This window comes from Phyllobates terribilis, unplaced genomic scaffold (genome assembly GCF_046119375.1).
Source record: "Phyllobates terribilis strain yellow unplaced genomic scaffold, ASM4611937v1 Scaffold_1__5_contigs__length_1240528914, whole genome shotgun sequence".
NCBI lineage: Eukaryota > Metazoa > Chordata > Amphibia > Anura > Dendrobatidae > Phyllobates > Phyllobates terribilis.
In genome coordinates, this window is record NW_027362761.1 from 1,156,070,369 (window position 1) to 1,156,087,106 (window position 16,738).

The 16,738-nt window shown below is 46.8% G+C and overlaps 1 protein-coding gene across 2 annotated transcripts in view; it reads right to left on the reverse strand.

The window, feature by feature from the left end:
* Positions 1–4,481: 4,481 nt before the first annotated feature.
* Positions 4,482–16,738, reverse strand: part of BOD1L1 (biorientation of chromosomes in cell division 1 like 1) — a 53,483-nt gene continuing 41,226 nt past the window's right edge. For both annotated transcript variants that reach the window (XM_073648607.1, XM_073648599.1), the window contains 4 exons: positions 11,254–11,335; positions 10,589–10,739; positions 10,344–10,472; positions 4,482–7,319 (listed from right to left, as the gene is read on the reverse strand). In XM_073648607.1, coding sequence (XP_073504708.1) covers positions 7,202–7,319; positions 10,344–10,472; positions 10,589–10,739; positions 11,254–11,335 — 480 coding nt within the window. In that variant the 3' untranslated portion in view covers positions 4,482–7,201. The remainder of the gene's footprint in view (positions 7,320–10,343; positions 10,473–10,588; positions 10,740–11,253; positions 11,336–16,738) is intronic.

Sequence of the window (16,738 nt, forward strand, 5' to 3'; positions counted from 1 at the left end):
ATCTCCGGACAGGTGAGTATAAGGATTTTATTATTTTAGTCTTATTTTTACACATGGACACTGCAGGAGCAGACTACTACTCCTAACATTGTCCCTTGCTCGTGCTGATCACAGCACGAGCAAGGGACAATGATGAGGGCAGCGTTCAGCACCCGGCGCTTGGGAACAGAGTTAACTGGATTGCTGATTCCCAAACAACGGTATGTGTGCTCCTGATGCGTCACACATACACGGACATCTCTGGTACGGGTTTTTCCGGTACTGCCATCCAAGCGGCTTCGTCAGGGCAGGTCCTACCCTGAACACGATACGTGTGGGCCTCATGTCGACCTTGATACCTTATACCATTTGCTATTTCCCCAATTGGTATTCCACTTGGTAATCTATTTTTCCTGTTTCAATTTGCATCTATGGGTATTTGATTTGACTTAGTCCCTTGAGATCAGATCTCAGCTAGGCTCAGTTGAGCCTGATTTACTACACACTGGTATACACCTACATACCCTTATGTGTATCTGTACAGTTTGGGCATAATACTATCAGCTACCCTTCCCCAGGGACACCTGGGTTTGGGCTTATATTCATGTTTATTTTTGCAAATTTATGATTATCGTGGTTATATTTTGATTCTTACTTTTGTATTCATGCATGATATTATAGGGTTGCATTGGTTTTGATCCTGTATTTTCTGGATCAAGATTACTTGCAATAACTATTTTTTTGCACATGGTCTACATTATGGTCTGTGGTCTCTGTTTTTAATTGTTTTTAGTGTTTTTTGGTGTGCAATAAAATTTGTTAAAATTTCTTGATATTTATGGTCTGCTACTTGATGTGCATATGCTTTCTGCATTGTTACTTTCCTTCTCCCCTTCATTATAGGTAGGCATCTTGAATGTCCAGAGCATAGGAATTCCTCAGTTTCCATGGAGGCTATCACCGACCGAAGTGACTCCATTCTGAAGTAGCGTAGTCGGACATGTCTGTTCACCAGTTTGAGATCCAGGATGGAACGAATGGAGCCATCCCTCTTTGAGTTATAATAAAAACTTGAAAAGACTGCTGGCGGGAAAACAGGGACGATGACCCCTGCCTCAGAGAGTGAGCAGATATCCTTGAAAAACCCAGGAATGAGGAAAGGATTCTTTGGTGGGGAGGACGTGCAAAAAACGAAAATGAGGGGTAGAAAATTCTATTTTATAACCGTGTGAGATGACGTCTCAGACCCTGGGGTCATCGACCACTGACAGCCACTCATTTCGGAATTGAAGGAGATATCCACAGACACTGAGAGGCTTCCCATGTGGGAGCGGACCCATCATGCCAAGGAAAATCCAGGTCTGGAAGGCTGGCGCTAGTGGGTTTGTGGGTGCTGGCCTGAAGGGAGGCCTCTTCCTCTCTTGACGGTCTGGACTGGGAAACTCCAAAAGGGACGGAAGTGTACTGTGCAATGTTTGGGAGGTGGGCTCTTAGGCTTCTGTTGAAGAGTGAAGTACCCCTTACACCCCCTACCATGGCATTGGAAATTATCTTGTCTAATTCTTTTCCGAAAAGATGTGAGCCCTGGAAGTGGAGGCTGATAAGGGACCTTTTAGAAGCTGTGTCTGCATGCCATGCCTTCAACCATAAGACCCTGCGGATGGTGATGATGTGGCCAGCCCTCAGGGTGAAGCAAGCGGCTGTGTTGAGGGAAGCTGTCAGGAGGTACGTCCCTGGGTAACCGATTTGGTTCACCGATTTGGAAAGTGGGGGAGGCTGACAAGATACAATGGCAGAGGCGTTTCTGCCCAGGCTGAAACTGACTTGGCTACCCATTTTGCTGCAAAGGACAGGCACAGCCCGCGGCCTCGAAAGCTCATTTGGCGAGGGCTTCAGTCTGTCAGAGGTCTCCTTTAAAGGAGGCTGTATCAGAGAGGGAGCATGGTGTTAGTGAAGAGCTGGGAGACCGGTGGGTCCACTGACGGAGACTCTGCTCATTTCTGAAGCACTTCAAATGCAAAGATACAAGAGATCCATGTGTTTTTTTTCTCAGAAAACACTTATCTGGGTGCTCCCATTCCATAGTGAAGATTCCCGTGCACTTTTTGTGATTGGCCAACGATCGGGGAGGGCGCTTAATCTTTCTGAAACATACGGTCTGCTCAGATCAAGAGGTTTCTGCGTCCTCTATGTTAAGGGTCTGATTAATAGCTGAAATCAGACAATCTACCATGTCTCGTAGTTTGGAGATCTGTTCAGAGTGTAGATCAGAATAAGACTCAGACTGGGGATCTAACTCCTGCGCGGCTGGTGCTTCGGAGAGAAGGGAAGGGGAGAGGGATAGGATTCTGGAGGACGGAGAAGATGACGAGGAGCTAGTGCGGGGACGCTTTTTAGAATCCCTGGAACTCCTGCGTGATGTAACCTTTTGGGTTTGTGGGGCAGCGGAGTCCAGGACACTGAGGGGAGCGAATGGGGGTCTAGTGCCAAGGCAGAGTTAGGTAGCCATTCTAGGACTGAAACCAAAGTCTGGGATACCGTGGTAAGATCGGCTACTGACTGGGAGAGAGTTGGAGGGAGGTGCACGCTTGTTTCGGGCAGCAAATTAAATGGGTTGCAATTTGTGCAGAGGGACGAGTTCTGACCAGAGGGGAAATCTTTCTTACAAGTGGAACAAGAAAAATACAGAAGGAATATAAGAGGTAATGTGCTAAGGTGAGCTATACGGGGATGAGAACTGCACCCCTGGAGGCAACGCTGAAGTCGGTGGGGTGTGGAGGGATCCGGTGGATGCTGCATTGCATAGCAGCTGCTGCGGGACCACAAGCCAGCAACTGAAGATTGAGGTGGTGCCAGCAAAAGTGCACATAGGATTCCCGCTTGTTGACAGGTGGAGACGGTGCTGGGAAATAGCACGCAGAGCTTCCCGCTTGTTGACAGGTGGAGACGGTGCCGGGAAATAGCACACAGAGCTGCAGCAAGCTGGGAAACAGGGACTTTCTGATTGGTCGAAAATGGTGGGGCGGCAGCGCAGAGACGGTGCTCGTGATTGGCCGGGTGTGTGGTTCGGCCTCGGGAATAGGCCCAGGATGGAGCCAGGGGCTAAATTTAACTATGACGGCCACGGGAAAGTGCAGGGGAGTGCGACACACAAGTGCTATTAATTCCCTGCACAGTCAGGAGTTAGAGGTTTATATATTTTTAAAGGAGCCCCCCTCACTGCCTGGTTGGGGAATACCTGTACTGAAGATCCCGAATCCTTCTTCGCAGGCCTGTGATAACAGACGGACATCAAGGACCTGGGTGCAGACCATGTGGTGGATGGACGCAGATCTTCGGACTGGTATCAAAGGGCCTGTGACCGGTAATGGATCCATCTTCCCACTGTGCATGTCTGACTCTGAGGAACGAGCGGGCCAGGTAATGGTGGCAAGAACCGTCCGCCTGTCCCAAACAGTAGTGACGCAACCCCACATTGTGCTCTCAGTCTTTAAAAGGGGACATCAGAGTGACAATTCCACTTTGCCGAATGTAGTCACAAGTTCAGCAAGCAAAACAGATCATTAAAAAACAAACCTAAAAAGGTAGAAACAGGGCCGAGTGCAGCCCCGTGTGTCTCCTACTGACACCAAGAGAAAATTGATTAGCTTTGTGCCAGTCGGTGGGTATATACTGCTGGGAGGTGCCAACTTTTTTTTGCCTAGTATCAGCCTCCTAGTGGCAGCAGCCTATACCCATGGCTTCCTTTGTCCCCCAATGAAGCGATAGAAAAAAAAATGTTATGGGCATTGAAAATATAGTCTAGCTCATCAGAATAAAGCCTATTTCATATGCAAGCAGAAAGGCCAGCCAAAGTCACTCACAGGTCCTGATATAAGTTAGTGTTATTACACCACTGTATGTAGTGGGCTATCTGATCAATACATCTTACTCAATAGGTGGGGAGGATTCTCCAAAAATTGAGGAAAGGGGCCAGACCTACTGTAGAGTCTCATCAAAGTCTGATAAACAGAAGGGGAAGGATTCTCCTAAAACTACCTTCCAAATAGTCCTGAAAGCAGGACGGAAGAACGGAAAGACCCTTTGGATGGCAAAGAAAATTAGATCCACGAGAGACAGATAGTCTGTGTATTGTGGCATTTACATTTGCCAATATTGGCTGAACACATTATCGACAGGTTTGCCCCCAAAATCTCCTCCAACAAATGATATTGTGGGAGAGAAGGATCCAACATGTCCGATTTCGGACTGCCGATCCTTTCAGAAGACGCCGCATCAGAGGTCTGTCAACGGCTTTCTCATAGAGAACACAAGAGCGCTCAGCAGGGAGAGTTGGCAGAGATAGAGGCTGAACAATCGACTGTTTAGCCGACCGTTGTCTAAAATGTATGGGGGTCTTAAGATGGATTCTTGGGTCACATGTGTCGGAAATAAAACCAGATAAGCTTCCACTTCATTCACTCACATTTCTTAGAATTATAAATAACCACATCAGAGCTCAATTTGAAACCAGTCTATAATTTATGTAAAAAATAAAAATAAAAATTGAAACATAAAACAAGTCCTTAAGAAATTATTTTTCACAGAAAATATCAACTGTACAAAAAATAAAATAAAAAAAACAGAAAAGCTAAAACGTAAAAGACAAATAACGCAGAAGGCAATGAAAACTGCTGTAACAATGCTCATCATTTGGCAAGTTGCCTATAAATGAGGTTTCCAAGACGAATAGGGATCCAACCACTGGGACTCCAAAATAAATGGTGACACTCCAGGATTGCACTTTTTGTAGGTTTATCAAGCTAAATGCAACATAACCGTAGCTGAATCTGTGCCAATCCCTGTCTTACACGCCCTTGCGTTAGTATTATGTGCTTTAGACACGTTTTCCGAGAAGCTTGGCAACAGGGCACGGCCCTTCAAAAGGGGACGGGGTGTAAATTCCTGTACACCGTAGACATTTGGAGTGACCTGGTGGACCACGGTAAGCCAAGTAATACACGGTGTGCACATAACAGTCTAAAGATGGGCCAGACTTTATTAATTAGCATGAACCACATAGACTTAAAATTCACAAAGTTTATCAAAGTGTGCACCGTCTAAAAGTTAGTTAGGATTAATAAATCAGCCCCATTGTACCTAGTACTGTAGCTCGGCTCCATGTACTTCAATAGTGCCGATCTGTAGTACATTATGCAAGATATGGGGCTTTGCCTGGCAAAAGTCCAAAAGGATCTGATGCTCTCAGACAAGTGTGGAGGTCCCTTCATTCTCATGGTCATTGGTGGTCCCAACTGTTGGAAACCCACCACTCACACACGGATGGTATACTCTTCAGACCTGCCTTCTTAAACATACCCTTTTTACATATTAAAATACTGAAACCGGGTAATTGCCTCAAAAACTACACCCTTCTGTCAACCATAAATTTACAGAAAACGTGAGAAAGAACATAAACAGTACAGGTATTAAAGGGAGAGTATCAGCCCAAGCTGACAGTAGAAACTAAGCACATATCCTTCTGGGGGGATATAGCCCCTATATAATGCTCACCTTTAGTGATCTAATTGCTGACTCCATTCTGCAGAAACTGAAGTTTAATCAAATATGCTAATTATGGTGCTTGGTGCACCCTGGGTATGAGCAAGAGGCTCAATGCACAGTTCTGGTCACTGTTTTTTTATGTCCCACCTCCCACACTGGTGATTGACAGCTAACCCGAGTTTTCTCTGTAGACCGTGCAAGTTTGTGGGAGGTGGAACATGTCAAACCAGTGGGCCAAACAGTGCACTGAGCCATGCGGCCGCACCAAGGGTGCACTGAGCCATGCGGCCGCACCAAGGGTGCACTGAGCCATGCGGCCGCACCAAGGGTGCACTAATTAAACTTCAGCTTCTGCAGAACTGAAGCAGTGATCAAAGCACTGAAGGTGGGATTATTATAAGGACTATATTTCCCCCTAAAACGCTATGTGATGTCAGTTCAGGCTGACAAACTCCCTTTAATTGGAGAGCATAGAAATCATCTTACAATGTAAATCTAGGAAGAAGAAGCATTAACTGAAGCAATTTTGGTTATATAACCATTAAAAAAAAATCTTGAATATTTCAATAAACAAACAGAGCATATTTACAATGCAGGAAAAGTGGCCGTTCTGCTTCAATATTGGGAAATAATACAGTGTCCATCACTGGAAGGTGCCCTAGAGAAGCACCATTATATGAAATTAGCAATGTAATAAGTGGGGATTGGCAGGAGAATAAATGAAATACAACTCAGAACGTGGCGTCTGGCAGATGTCCCCGTTTGCAGGTTTTTTAGTACACAGACGACTGCATGGCCACTTTATCTCAATACCACACCAATCTGATATCTGCAGGACGCAAAAAAATGTGTCCATTGTAGCAGCACAGCTCTATTCATTATATTGGAGCTGTGCAGCAATACCAGACAGCGTCCGTGAACAAGAGTGGAGCTGTTTCTCAAGAAAATCAGACATTTTTTGTTGGTTTGATCCATTAAGCATACAAAGTGGTCACACAGAGCAGCACCTACAAGCTAGATTGGAAAGAGCTTGCAAGTGCTGTGCTCCACGTTTAGGAGATAGGCCGTCACTGTTAGACTGCAGAGGTAGTCGGTAATCTAGGCAATGAGAACTACACTATCAAATTAAATGGGAGAGGGTTTTTAATTAGAAGTGAATTGCAGAGTTGCTTGCTTATCCATAACGCCTCCCTTTTAGGGCTTCCAGCAATGTAATGAAAACCCCGGCGTGTTTCTACGACAATCGAGAACTCTTTAAAGTTAGAGGATGACTTGAAAGCATATTTAGCAGCTGATGTTTGCATTATATATATAATATTTTTTTTTTTTTTTTTAATCACCAAAAGGTATGGTGACAGTCCAAGAAATAATGTTAGACAGGTGAATTCGGAGAGAACGGATGAATTTATAACCTTTATCCCATATGTTACATATTTATACACTATATTGCAGGAACACTGAGGGAGGACTGATCGCTACAATCCAGAAATCCAAATCTCTAGGAGGCCTCTACATACAACTAAAGAAAAATAGGAAAAAAAAAAAAAAGTGTGCGCCCCATAAGCCGATGCCTAGATTGTATATTCATTTACATTTCTGAGCACCTTTTCATCTATCGACTTTTTACACAGAGTATTAAATTAGAATACAATAATACAAAAACGTGAACTTTATACAGTTATTGTCGCTTTAGTCTTTTTGCCGACGTTTCGTCTGAGGATTGTGGAGCTCGGCTCGGTGTTGATGGGCTGGCTTCTCGTCGTCTTTTTGTTCCGCTTGCTTGGAGTGCGGTAGGCCTGGCACAGAGGAAAGCAAAACGTTTTCAAAAGGCTTTTTAGCATTGCACTGATGGCGGCTTCTATCGATGTGTTACTGTCCAGACTATAAAATAAGAGGCTCCAGAATACAGGGTCAGACATTTTTAAGACCAGAATCTGCATCTTCCTCACCTCACGCGGTTATCTCACCTTTTCATATCTACAGGATCTATGTTAGGCTGAATTCACAAGACCATATAGCAACCAAACCTTACTGGCTGTAAGACGGCAGCAACTCTGTCCGACCGCAGATCTCCTGTCCTGCATTGTACAACTTCTCATGCAACCTAAACAGTTTGTCTGGTGCAGCTCACTTCTTCATTGGGAGGTGAACAGCAATGACTTCACGTACACTGTATGGAGAATATTTGTACATCGAGTCTTCATCACTGAATTCAGTTTTTTTTTCTTCAGTCCCAGTGCCCCCCCCCGGTGTATGACCTCCAGCCTCTCACACCCCCCACCCCACCCCTTTCCAGAGTATGACCTCCAGCATCTCACACCCCCCACCCCACTCCCCAGACTATGACCTCCAGCCCCTCGCACCCCACTCCCCAGACTATGACCTCCAGGCCCACGCACCCCCCCCACCCAGAGTATGACCTCCAGGCCCACGCACCCCCCCCACCCAGAGTATGACCTCCAGGCCCACGCACCCCCCCCACCCAGAGTATGACCTCCAGGCCCACGCACCCCCCCCACCCAGAGTATGACCTCCAGGCCCACGCACCCCCCCCACCCAGAGTATGACCTCCAGGCCCACGCACCCCCCCCACCCAGAGTATGACCTCCAGGCCCACGCACCCCCCCCACCCAGAGTATGACCTCCAGGCCCACGCACCCCCCCCACCCAGAGTATGACCTCCAGGCCCACGCACCCCCCCCACCCAGAGTATGACCTCCAGGCCCACGCACCCCCCCCACCCAGAGTATGACCTCCAGGCCCACGCACCCCCCCCACCCAGAGTATGACCTCCAGGCCCACGCACCCCCCCCACCCAGAGTATGACCTCCAGGCCCACGCACCCCCCCCACCCAGAGTATGACCTCCAGGCCCACGCACCCCCCCCACCCAGAGTATGACCTCCAGGCCCACGCACCCCCCCCCACCCAGAGTATGACCTCCAGGCCCACGCACCCCCCCCCACCCAGAGTATGACCTCCAGGCCCACGCACCCCCCCCCACCCAGAGTATGACCTCCAGGCCCACGCACCCCCCCCACCCAGAGTATGACCTCCAGGCCCTAGCACCCCCCCCCACCCAGAGTATGACCTCCAGGCCCTAGCACCCCCCCCCACCCAGAGTATGACCTCCAGGCCCTAGCACCCCCCCCCACCCAGAGTATGACCTCCAGGCCCTAGCACCCCCCCCCACCCAGAGTATGACCTCCAGGCCCTAGCACCCCCCCCCACCCAGAGTATGACCTCCAGGCCCTAGCACCCCCCCCCACCCAGAGTATGACCTCCAGGCCCTAGCACCCCCCCCACCCAGAGTATGACCTCCAGGCCCTAGCACCCCCCCCACCCAGAGTATGACTTCCAGGCCCACGCACCCCCCCCACCCAGAGTATGACCTCCAGGCCCACGCACCCCCCCCCACCCAGAGTATGACCTCCAGGCCCACGCACCCCCCCCCACCCAGAGTATGACCTCCAGGCCCACGCACCCCCCCCCACCCAGAGTATGACCTCCAGGCCCTAGCACCCCCCCCCACCCAGAGTATGACCTCCAGGCCCTAGCACCCCCCCCCCACCCAGAGTATGACCTCCAGGCCCTAGCACCCCCCCCCACCCAGAGTATGACCTCCAGGCCCTAGCACCCCCCCCCACCCAGAGTATGACCTCCAGGCCCTAGCACCCCCCCCCACCCAGAGTATGACCTCCAGGCCCTAGCACCCCCCCCCACCCAGAGTATGACCTCCAGGCCCTAGCACCCCCCCCCACCCAGAGTATGACCTCCAGGCCCTAGCACCCCCCCCACCCAGAGTATGACCTCCAGGCCCTAGCACCCCCCCCACCCAGAGTATGACTTCCAGGCCCTAGCACCCCCCCCACCCAGAGTATGACCTCCAGGCCCTAGCACCCCCCTACCCAGAGTATGACCTCCAGGCCCTAGCACCCCCCCCACCCAGAGTATGACCTCCAGGCCCTAGCACCCCCCCACCCAGAGTATGACCTCTAGGCCCTAGCACCCCCCCACCCAGAGTATGACCTCCAGGCCCTCGCACCCCCCACCAGAGTATGACCTCCAGCCCCTCGCACTCCCCCGGAGTATGACCTCCAGCCCCTCGCACTCCCCCGGAGTATGACCTCCAGCCCCTCGCACCCCTACTCCTCCGCCCCCCGGAGTATGACATCCGGCTCCTCGCCTCCCAGAGTCCTAGCTGCAAAGGGACCAACCCCATACTAATTTAGGAACAAAAGGATACAGCAGCACTCTGTGTGCTAAGATGTGTGCAAGCAGTAGTTGTACGGCAGTCTAAAGATCAAATGTTCAGTCTTTGCATATATCTAAGGCATACATAGTGCTGACACATTCTACATATACAAACAAAAGAATACAAGTCCACAAGGGCGGGGTCCTCTTCCCTCTGTACCCGTCTATCATTGTTTATTTGTTGCTCTAAGCGATATCTGTATTTGGTATGTAACCCCTTCTCATGTACAGCACCATGGAATCAATGGTGCAATATAAATAAGTAATATAATCCAGTCATACCTCACACTAGTCCGTCAGGAAGTGCTTGTCAGTTTTTTTTGTAACCTCATTAACGCCCATGGATTTAGAATGGGGCGATATAAAAGCAGTTGTATCTGGCGGGACATGAGTACGGCCAGCAGGCATCGAGCACTTTTCCTTTACATTAAAATAGGACAGGTACATGATACCGAGAGACCGTTCATTCGTCCCATAAGGTATATATTAGACACAGGTCATCGGCGCTGCTCACCTCCCAATGTGGAAGTTGTGCTGGAGAAGCCCCCTTAAACTTTAGAAACTCACCGATTCTTTGTGGCTTTGCCAGCCTTTGATTCTGGTGATGCCGCTTTACCACGTCGCTTTGCCGGGGAAGATTTCTCAGGGCTGCTCATCTTGGATGCTGCTCGAGTTGTTGGCTTGTGCGGCAGTTTCCTACAAAGTAAGATTTAGGTTTATACCCTTCCAAAAACGCAGATAATGTATTGTCTTAAAAGTCACCGACTGACCGATGTCATTAACTGGGGAACTCCATTTTAATTTCTTTATACCTCTGTGCCTCTAAACGAGAGGCTAGCCGGGTTGTGGCTCCTTGATGACCACCTTCTTCATCGTCACTGTCATCCTCCTCTTCTCCGTCCTCGTCTTCATCCTCCTCAATAGATTCTGACTTCTTACGTTTTTTCTCTGGTTCTGAACATTCTGCGGTGATGAGAATACTTACGTTATTAACATGACATTTCACATACGGCGGAGCTCGGCCTTCTGCGTTGGTCGCACTGCTGCTTTTTTCCAAAAGGTCCCCGTGGTGCCCCACATCATTGTGTGCAAAGGCTTAGCAGAAAGCTCCTAATCAGCTGTGGTCGACTTGGCTCATTAAATCGAAAAAGAAGATTTGGGGTACTCACCATAAAATCTCTTTGTCGGAGCCTTCATTGGGGGGGAAACAGGAAACCATTTGGGGCTGTCGCTCATAGATAAAGCTGCTTTAGCTATGAGCCACAGCCCATAATAGTTTCCTGTGTCCCCCAATGAAGTGATAAGTATTCCCATCAATGGCTGCCATATAATACTACATCTCCCCTGCTAGGTTTTATTTTTAGAGGCCAGATCTGTGGCAATCAGCTGATCGTGAGGCTAGTTGGATTCATGAGAATTTTTGTCATAAGTCAACTATAAAATAGCAAAAACCACCATAAATAACCAAAACTTTTACCGGTCTCAGAAGAACTTAGTGAACGTTTGCTTTTCCTTCCTCTCCTGGACACCGGCTCTGGACTTCTGTCTGAGCTGCTCTCCTGCAAAATGACAGCACATTAGAATTCATGTCCCTCACCGTGATTTTTGCCCCCAACTCCTTCCATACATGTATGATACACATTGGGTGCATGTGTATGGAGCGTGCTCAGGAGCTGAGCCAGCACCATCGCACCTGTGGCAGGTAAGTTTTAGCATTTAGTGAAGTAAAAAAAAAAAAAAAAAAAAAAAAAACCACACAACCCAAAAAACTACTGTGGAATTGCACTTTTTTTGCAATTTCACCGCACTTGGAATTTTTTTCCCGTTTTCCTGTTCAAGATATGGTAAAACCAATGGTGTCATTCAAAAGTACAACTTGTCCCCTCAAAAAAACAAGCCCTCACATGGCCATATTGACAGAAAAATAAAAAAGTTATGGCTCTGGGAAAAAGAGGAGGAAAAAACGAAAACGTAAAAGGGCCCGGTCATTAAGGGGCACGGTCCAAAGGGGGCGCCATTCTGGGCAATCATGGGATGTCTATGACTGGGCTCCATAGGACACTGTGATTTTATCTATAGACTGAAATATTGCAGTATCAGAGGATCACAGGTTCAAGCCACCCCTATGGTACTTAAAAAAAAAAGAAAGAAAAAAAAGATTAAAAATATTAAAAAATAAAAAAAAAAACAATTACATAAGAATTCCAATCACCCAGTTCCCCTCTCCATAAAAATTAAGTCAAAAGCTAAAATTAATTAGCTGTAATGAAAATATAAAAATAAAAAGTCAAGTCAGAAAAAGTAAAAAAAAAAAAAAAAAAAAAAGTTACGACTCTTCGAATTAGGGAGATGAAAAAAAATAAAAATCAAAGAGCAAAAACAAGAAAAATGCAAACTAGGGACTAAATTAAAGGGGTTGTCCCAATTAAAGGCCAGATGTTCTGAAATTCCACATCTGAAAGGGACGGCAGCTATTCATTATTTATTAATTAGACAGCTGGAGATAGCCTTTAGGCCACATTCACACGTTCAGTATTTGGTCAGTATTTTACATCAGTATTTGTAAGCCAAAACCAGGAGTGGGTGATAAATACAGAAGTGGTGACTGGTTTCTATTATACTTTTCTTCTGATTGTTCCACTCCTGGGTTTGGCTTACAAATACTGACCAAATACTGAGGGTGTGAACGTGGCCTTATTCTCACTGCAGTATTTCAGAGCTCCATTGTCAGAATTGGTCAGACCCCCATACACCAGGACGTTACCCCCTGTCAAGTAGATAAGCAGACAGTTATCATTTTTGCATTTTTCATTGTTTCTTCTAAGAGCCAAACTTTTATTTTTGTGTCAACTTATTTTTATAAGGGCTTATTTTTTTGCGGGTTAAAAAAAAAAAAAAAACGCCTGCAATTCTGCCATTGTTATTTGGGCTTCATTTTACAGAATTCACTGGACGGGAAAACGGACCCGGCAAGAGGATTCTCTGGGTCAGTACGATTAAGATACCTGCACCGTTTTTATGATTATTTCAGTGCCTTAAAAAATTCTGAACTTAGTAAAAATCCGTAGAGGTCCCTTTTTTTTGGAAGTGCATTGAGCTGTAGGGTGCATTGGTGCAAAAGGGGGAGAAAAACAAACAAACAAAAAAAAAAAACAACACCTCTTTAAATCTTCTTCCTTAGAGAGTGTGAACGAGCTGAGTGAGACCGGAGCGTGAGTGCGAACGGAAGTGTGTGACTTGTGATTCAGTGACTTGGATTCATGGAGTTTGGAAGGGAGGAATTTGGACTGAATTGCTGTCTGTATTTAATTACTTTTTTACATTTCATTTTACTTAACATTTCTGTCTAGTGCAATCTCCATTAGGAAATGAGCTCCATTATTGACAATGCTATCCAGTGTACATCTTGCCACATGTATGCATTCCTTGAACAGCCGGTCGGGGTTGCATACTGCTGCGCGAGATGTGTGCATGTTGTGCGCTTGGAAGCCCAGGTACTGGATCTAAATGAGCAGCTGGCAACACTGAGATCCATTGACAATATGGAAAGGAGTCTGCTGCTCACTGAGCAGCAGCTCACAGGGGTAGATGCGGGGGAGGGTCGTAGTAGGGAGCTGCAGGACAGTGAGGCAGCTAGCTGGGTGACAGTTAGAAGAGGGGGTAGAGGGAAGAGTGCCAGGGAGGCTAGTCCTGATCTGGCACACCCCAATAAGTTTGCAAAGTTGGCAGATGAGGGGGAGTGACGGTACAGGGGTAGCACTGCTGCAGCAAGGCATGTCCCCTGAAAGCCGGAGGAGTGTCAGCTCCAGTAAGGAGGGAAATAGGAGAGCAGGGCAGGCCTGGCAGGTGCTGGTAGTGGGGGACTCAATTATTAGGGGAACAGATAGGGCAATCTGTCACAAAGACAGGGATCGTCGAACAGTGTGCTGCCTACCTGGCGCTCGAGTCCGGCACATCGCTGATCGGGTTGACAGATTACTGGGAGGGGCTGGTGAGGACCCAGCAGTCATGGTGCACATTGGCACAAATGACAAAGTTAGAGGTAGGTGGAAGGTCCTTAAAGATGATTTCAGGGAATTAGGCTGCAAGCTTAAAGCAAGGACCTCCAAGGTGGTATTCTCTGAAATACTACCTGTACCACGTGCCACGCCAGAAAGGAAACGGGAGATTAGGGAGATAAATAAGTGGCTCAAGAACTGGTGTAGGAAGGAGGGATTTTGGTTCCTGGAGAACTGGGCCGACTTCTCAGTTGTCTACAGACTCTACGCTAGGGACCGGCTGCACATCAATGGGGAGGGTGCAGCTGTGCTGGGGGAGAAAATGGCTAGAAGGTTGGAGGAGTGTTTAAACTAGGGATTGGGGGAGGGTATTCATTTTATAGGTGGGGAAGATAGTGCAGATAGTGACCTGGGCACAAATCAAGAAATTGGGGGTGGGGTTAGAACAGTCAATAAAGTAAGAAGGAATAGAGGTACAGAGAGATACATAAAATGCATGTACACTAATGCCAGAAGCCTCACCAACAAAATGGAGGAATTAGAATTAATTTTGTTGGAAAATAATTATGACATGGTGGGGATATCTGAGACGTGGCTGGACGAGAGCCATGACTGGGCAGTAAATTTACAGGGCTATAGTCTGTTCAGAAATGAGCGTACAAACAAGCGAGGGGGGGGGGGGGGTGTTTATATGTAAAATCATCCTTAAAACCCATCTTGCGGGAGGAAGACGGGGACAAGGGGGCATCTTCTACGTCTGGAGAAAAGAAGGTTTAATCATAATCACAGACGCGGATTCTTTACTGTAAGAGCAGTGAGACTATGGAGCTCTCTGCCGCATGATGTTGTAATGAGTGATTCACTATTAAAATTTAAGAAGGGCATGGATGCCTTTTCTGAAAAGTATAATATTACAGGTTAAATATACTAGATTCCTTGATAGGGCGTTGATCCAGGGAACTAGTCTGATTGTCGTATGGAGTCGGGATGGAATTTTTTTCCCCAATGTGGAGCTTAGTGTTTGCCACATGTTTTTTTTTTGCCTTCCTCTGGATCAACATGTTAGGCTATGGGTTGAACTAGATGGACTTAGTCTTCCTTCAACCTTAAAAACTATGTTTCTATGTTATGTCTTCGTATCCCATCGATGAAGCTGCACGACGGGCTGTTTTATGCGTGGTGAGCTGATACCATTTTGGAGTACATACGAAGTTTCAGTTTCATTTTATGTGGCTTTGGTAGCGGTGCGGTAACAAAAAAAACCTGTAATTTTGGCATTTTGCTTTTTTTTTTTTTTTTCCAGGGGGTGCATACCGCCTGGGTTAACTTTTAGATAGTAATTATTGGACATCTGATCCATGTACAGTCATGGCCAAAAGTTTTGAGAATGACACCAAAATTATATTTTCACATGATCTGCTGGCCTCTGGTTTTTATTAGTGTTTGTCTGATGTTTATATCACATACAGAAATATAATTGCAATCATATTATGAGTACCAATAGGTTATATTGACAGTTAGAATGAGTTAATGCAGCAAGTCAATATTTGCAGTGTTGCCCCTTCTTCTTCAAGACCTCTGTAATTCTCCCTGGCATGCGCTCAATCAACTTTTGGACCAAATCCTGACTGATAGCAGTCCATTCTTGCATAATCAATGCTTGCATTTTGCCAGAATTTGTTGGTTTTTGTTTGTCCACCCGTCTCTTGATGATTGACCACAAGTTCTCAATGGGATTAAGATCTGGGGAGTTTCCAGGCCATGGACCCAAAATCTCTATGTTTTGTTCCATGAGCCATTTAGTTATCACCTTTGCTTTATGGCAAGGTGCTCCATCATGCTGGAAAAGGCATTGTTGGGCGCCAAACTGCTCTTGGACGGTTGGGAGAAGTTGCTCTTGGAGGACATTCTGGTACCATTCTTTATTCATGGCTGTGTTTTTAGGCAAGACTGTGAGTGAGCAGATTCCCTTGGCTGAGAAGCAACCCCACACATGAATGGTTTCAGGATGCTTTACAGTTGGCATGAGACAAGACTGGTGGTAGCGCTCACCTCTTCTTCTCCGAATAAGCTGTTTTCCAGATGTCCCAAACAATCGAAAAGGGGATTCAGAGAAAATGACTTTGCCCCAGTCCTCAGCAGTCCACTCCCTGTACCTTTTGCAGAATATCAGTCGGTCCCTGATGTTTTTTCTGGAGAGAAGTGGCTTCTTTGCTGCCCTCCTTGAAACCAGCCCTTGCTCAAAGAGTCTCCGCCTCACAGTGCGTGCAGAAGCACTCACACCTGCCTGCTGCCATTCCTGAGCAAGCTCGGCACTGCTGGTAGACCGATCCCGCAGCTGAAACAGTTTTAAGATACGGTCCTGGCGCTTGCTGGTCTTTCTTGGGCGCCCTGGAGCCTTTTTGACAACAATGGAAGCTCTCTCCTTGAAGTTCTTGATGATGCGATAGATTGTTGACTGAGGTGCAATCTTTGTAGCTGCGATACTCTTCCCTGTTAGGCCATTTTTGTGCAGTGCAATGATGGCTGCACATGTTTCTTTAGAGATAACCATGGTTAACTGAAGAGAAACAATGATACCAAGAACCAGCCTCCTTTTAAAGTGTCCAGTGATGTCATTCTTACTTAATCATGACTGATTGATCCATTAACACAGGTGTGGGTGTTGATGAGGACAGGGCTGGCGATCAATCACTAAAACGATGTTAGCTGCTCCTTTTAAGGCAGGACTGCAATGATGTTGAAATGTGTTTTGGGGGTTAAAGTTCATTTTCTGGGCAAATATTGACTTTGCAAGTACAGTAATTGCTGTTAAGCTGATCACTCTGACATTCAGGAGTATATGCAAGTTGCAATTACAAAAAATGAAGCAGTAAACTTTGGAAAAATTACTATTTGTCTCATTCTCAATACTTTTGGCCATGACTGTATATGTATTTTTTTTTTTTTTTTTTAACTGGAGCA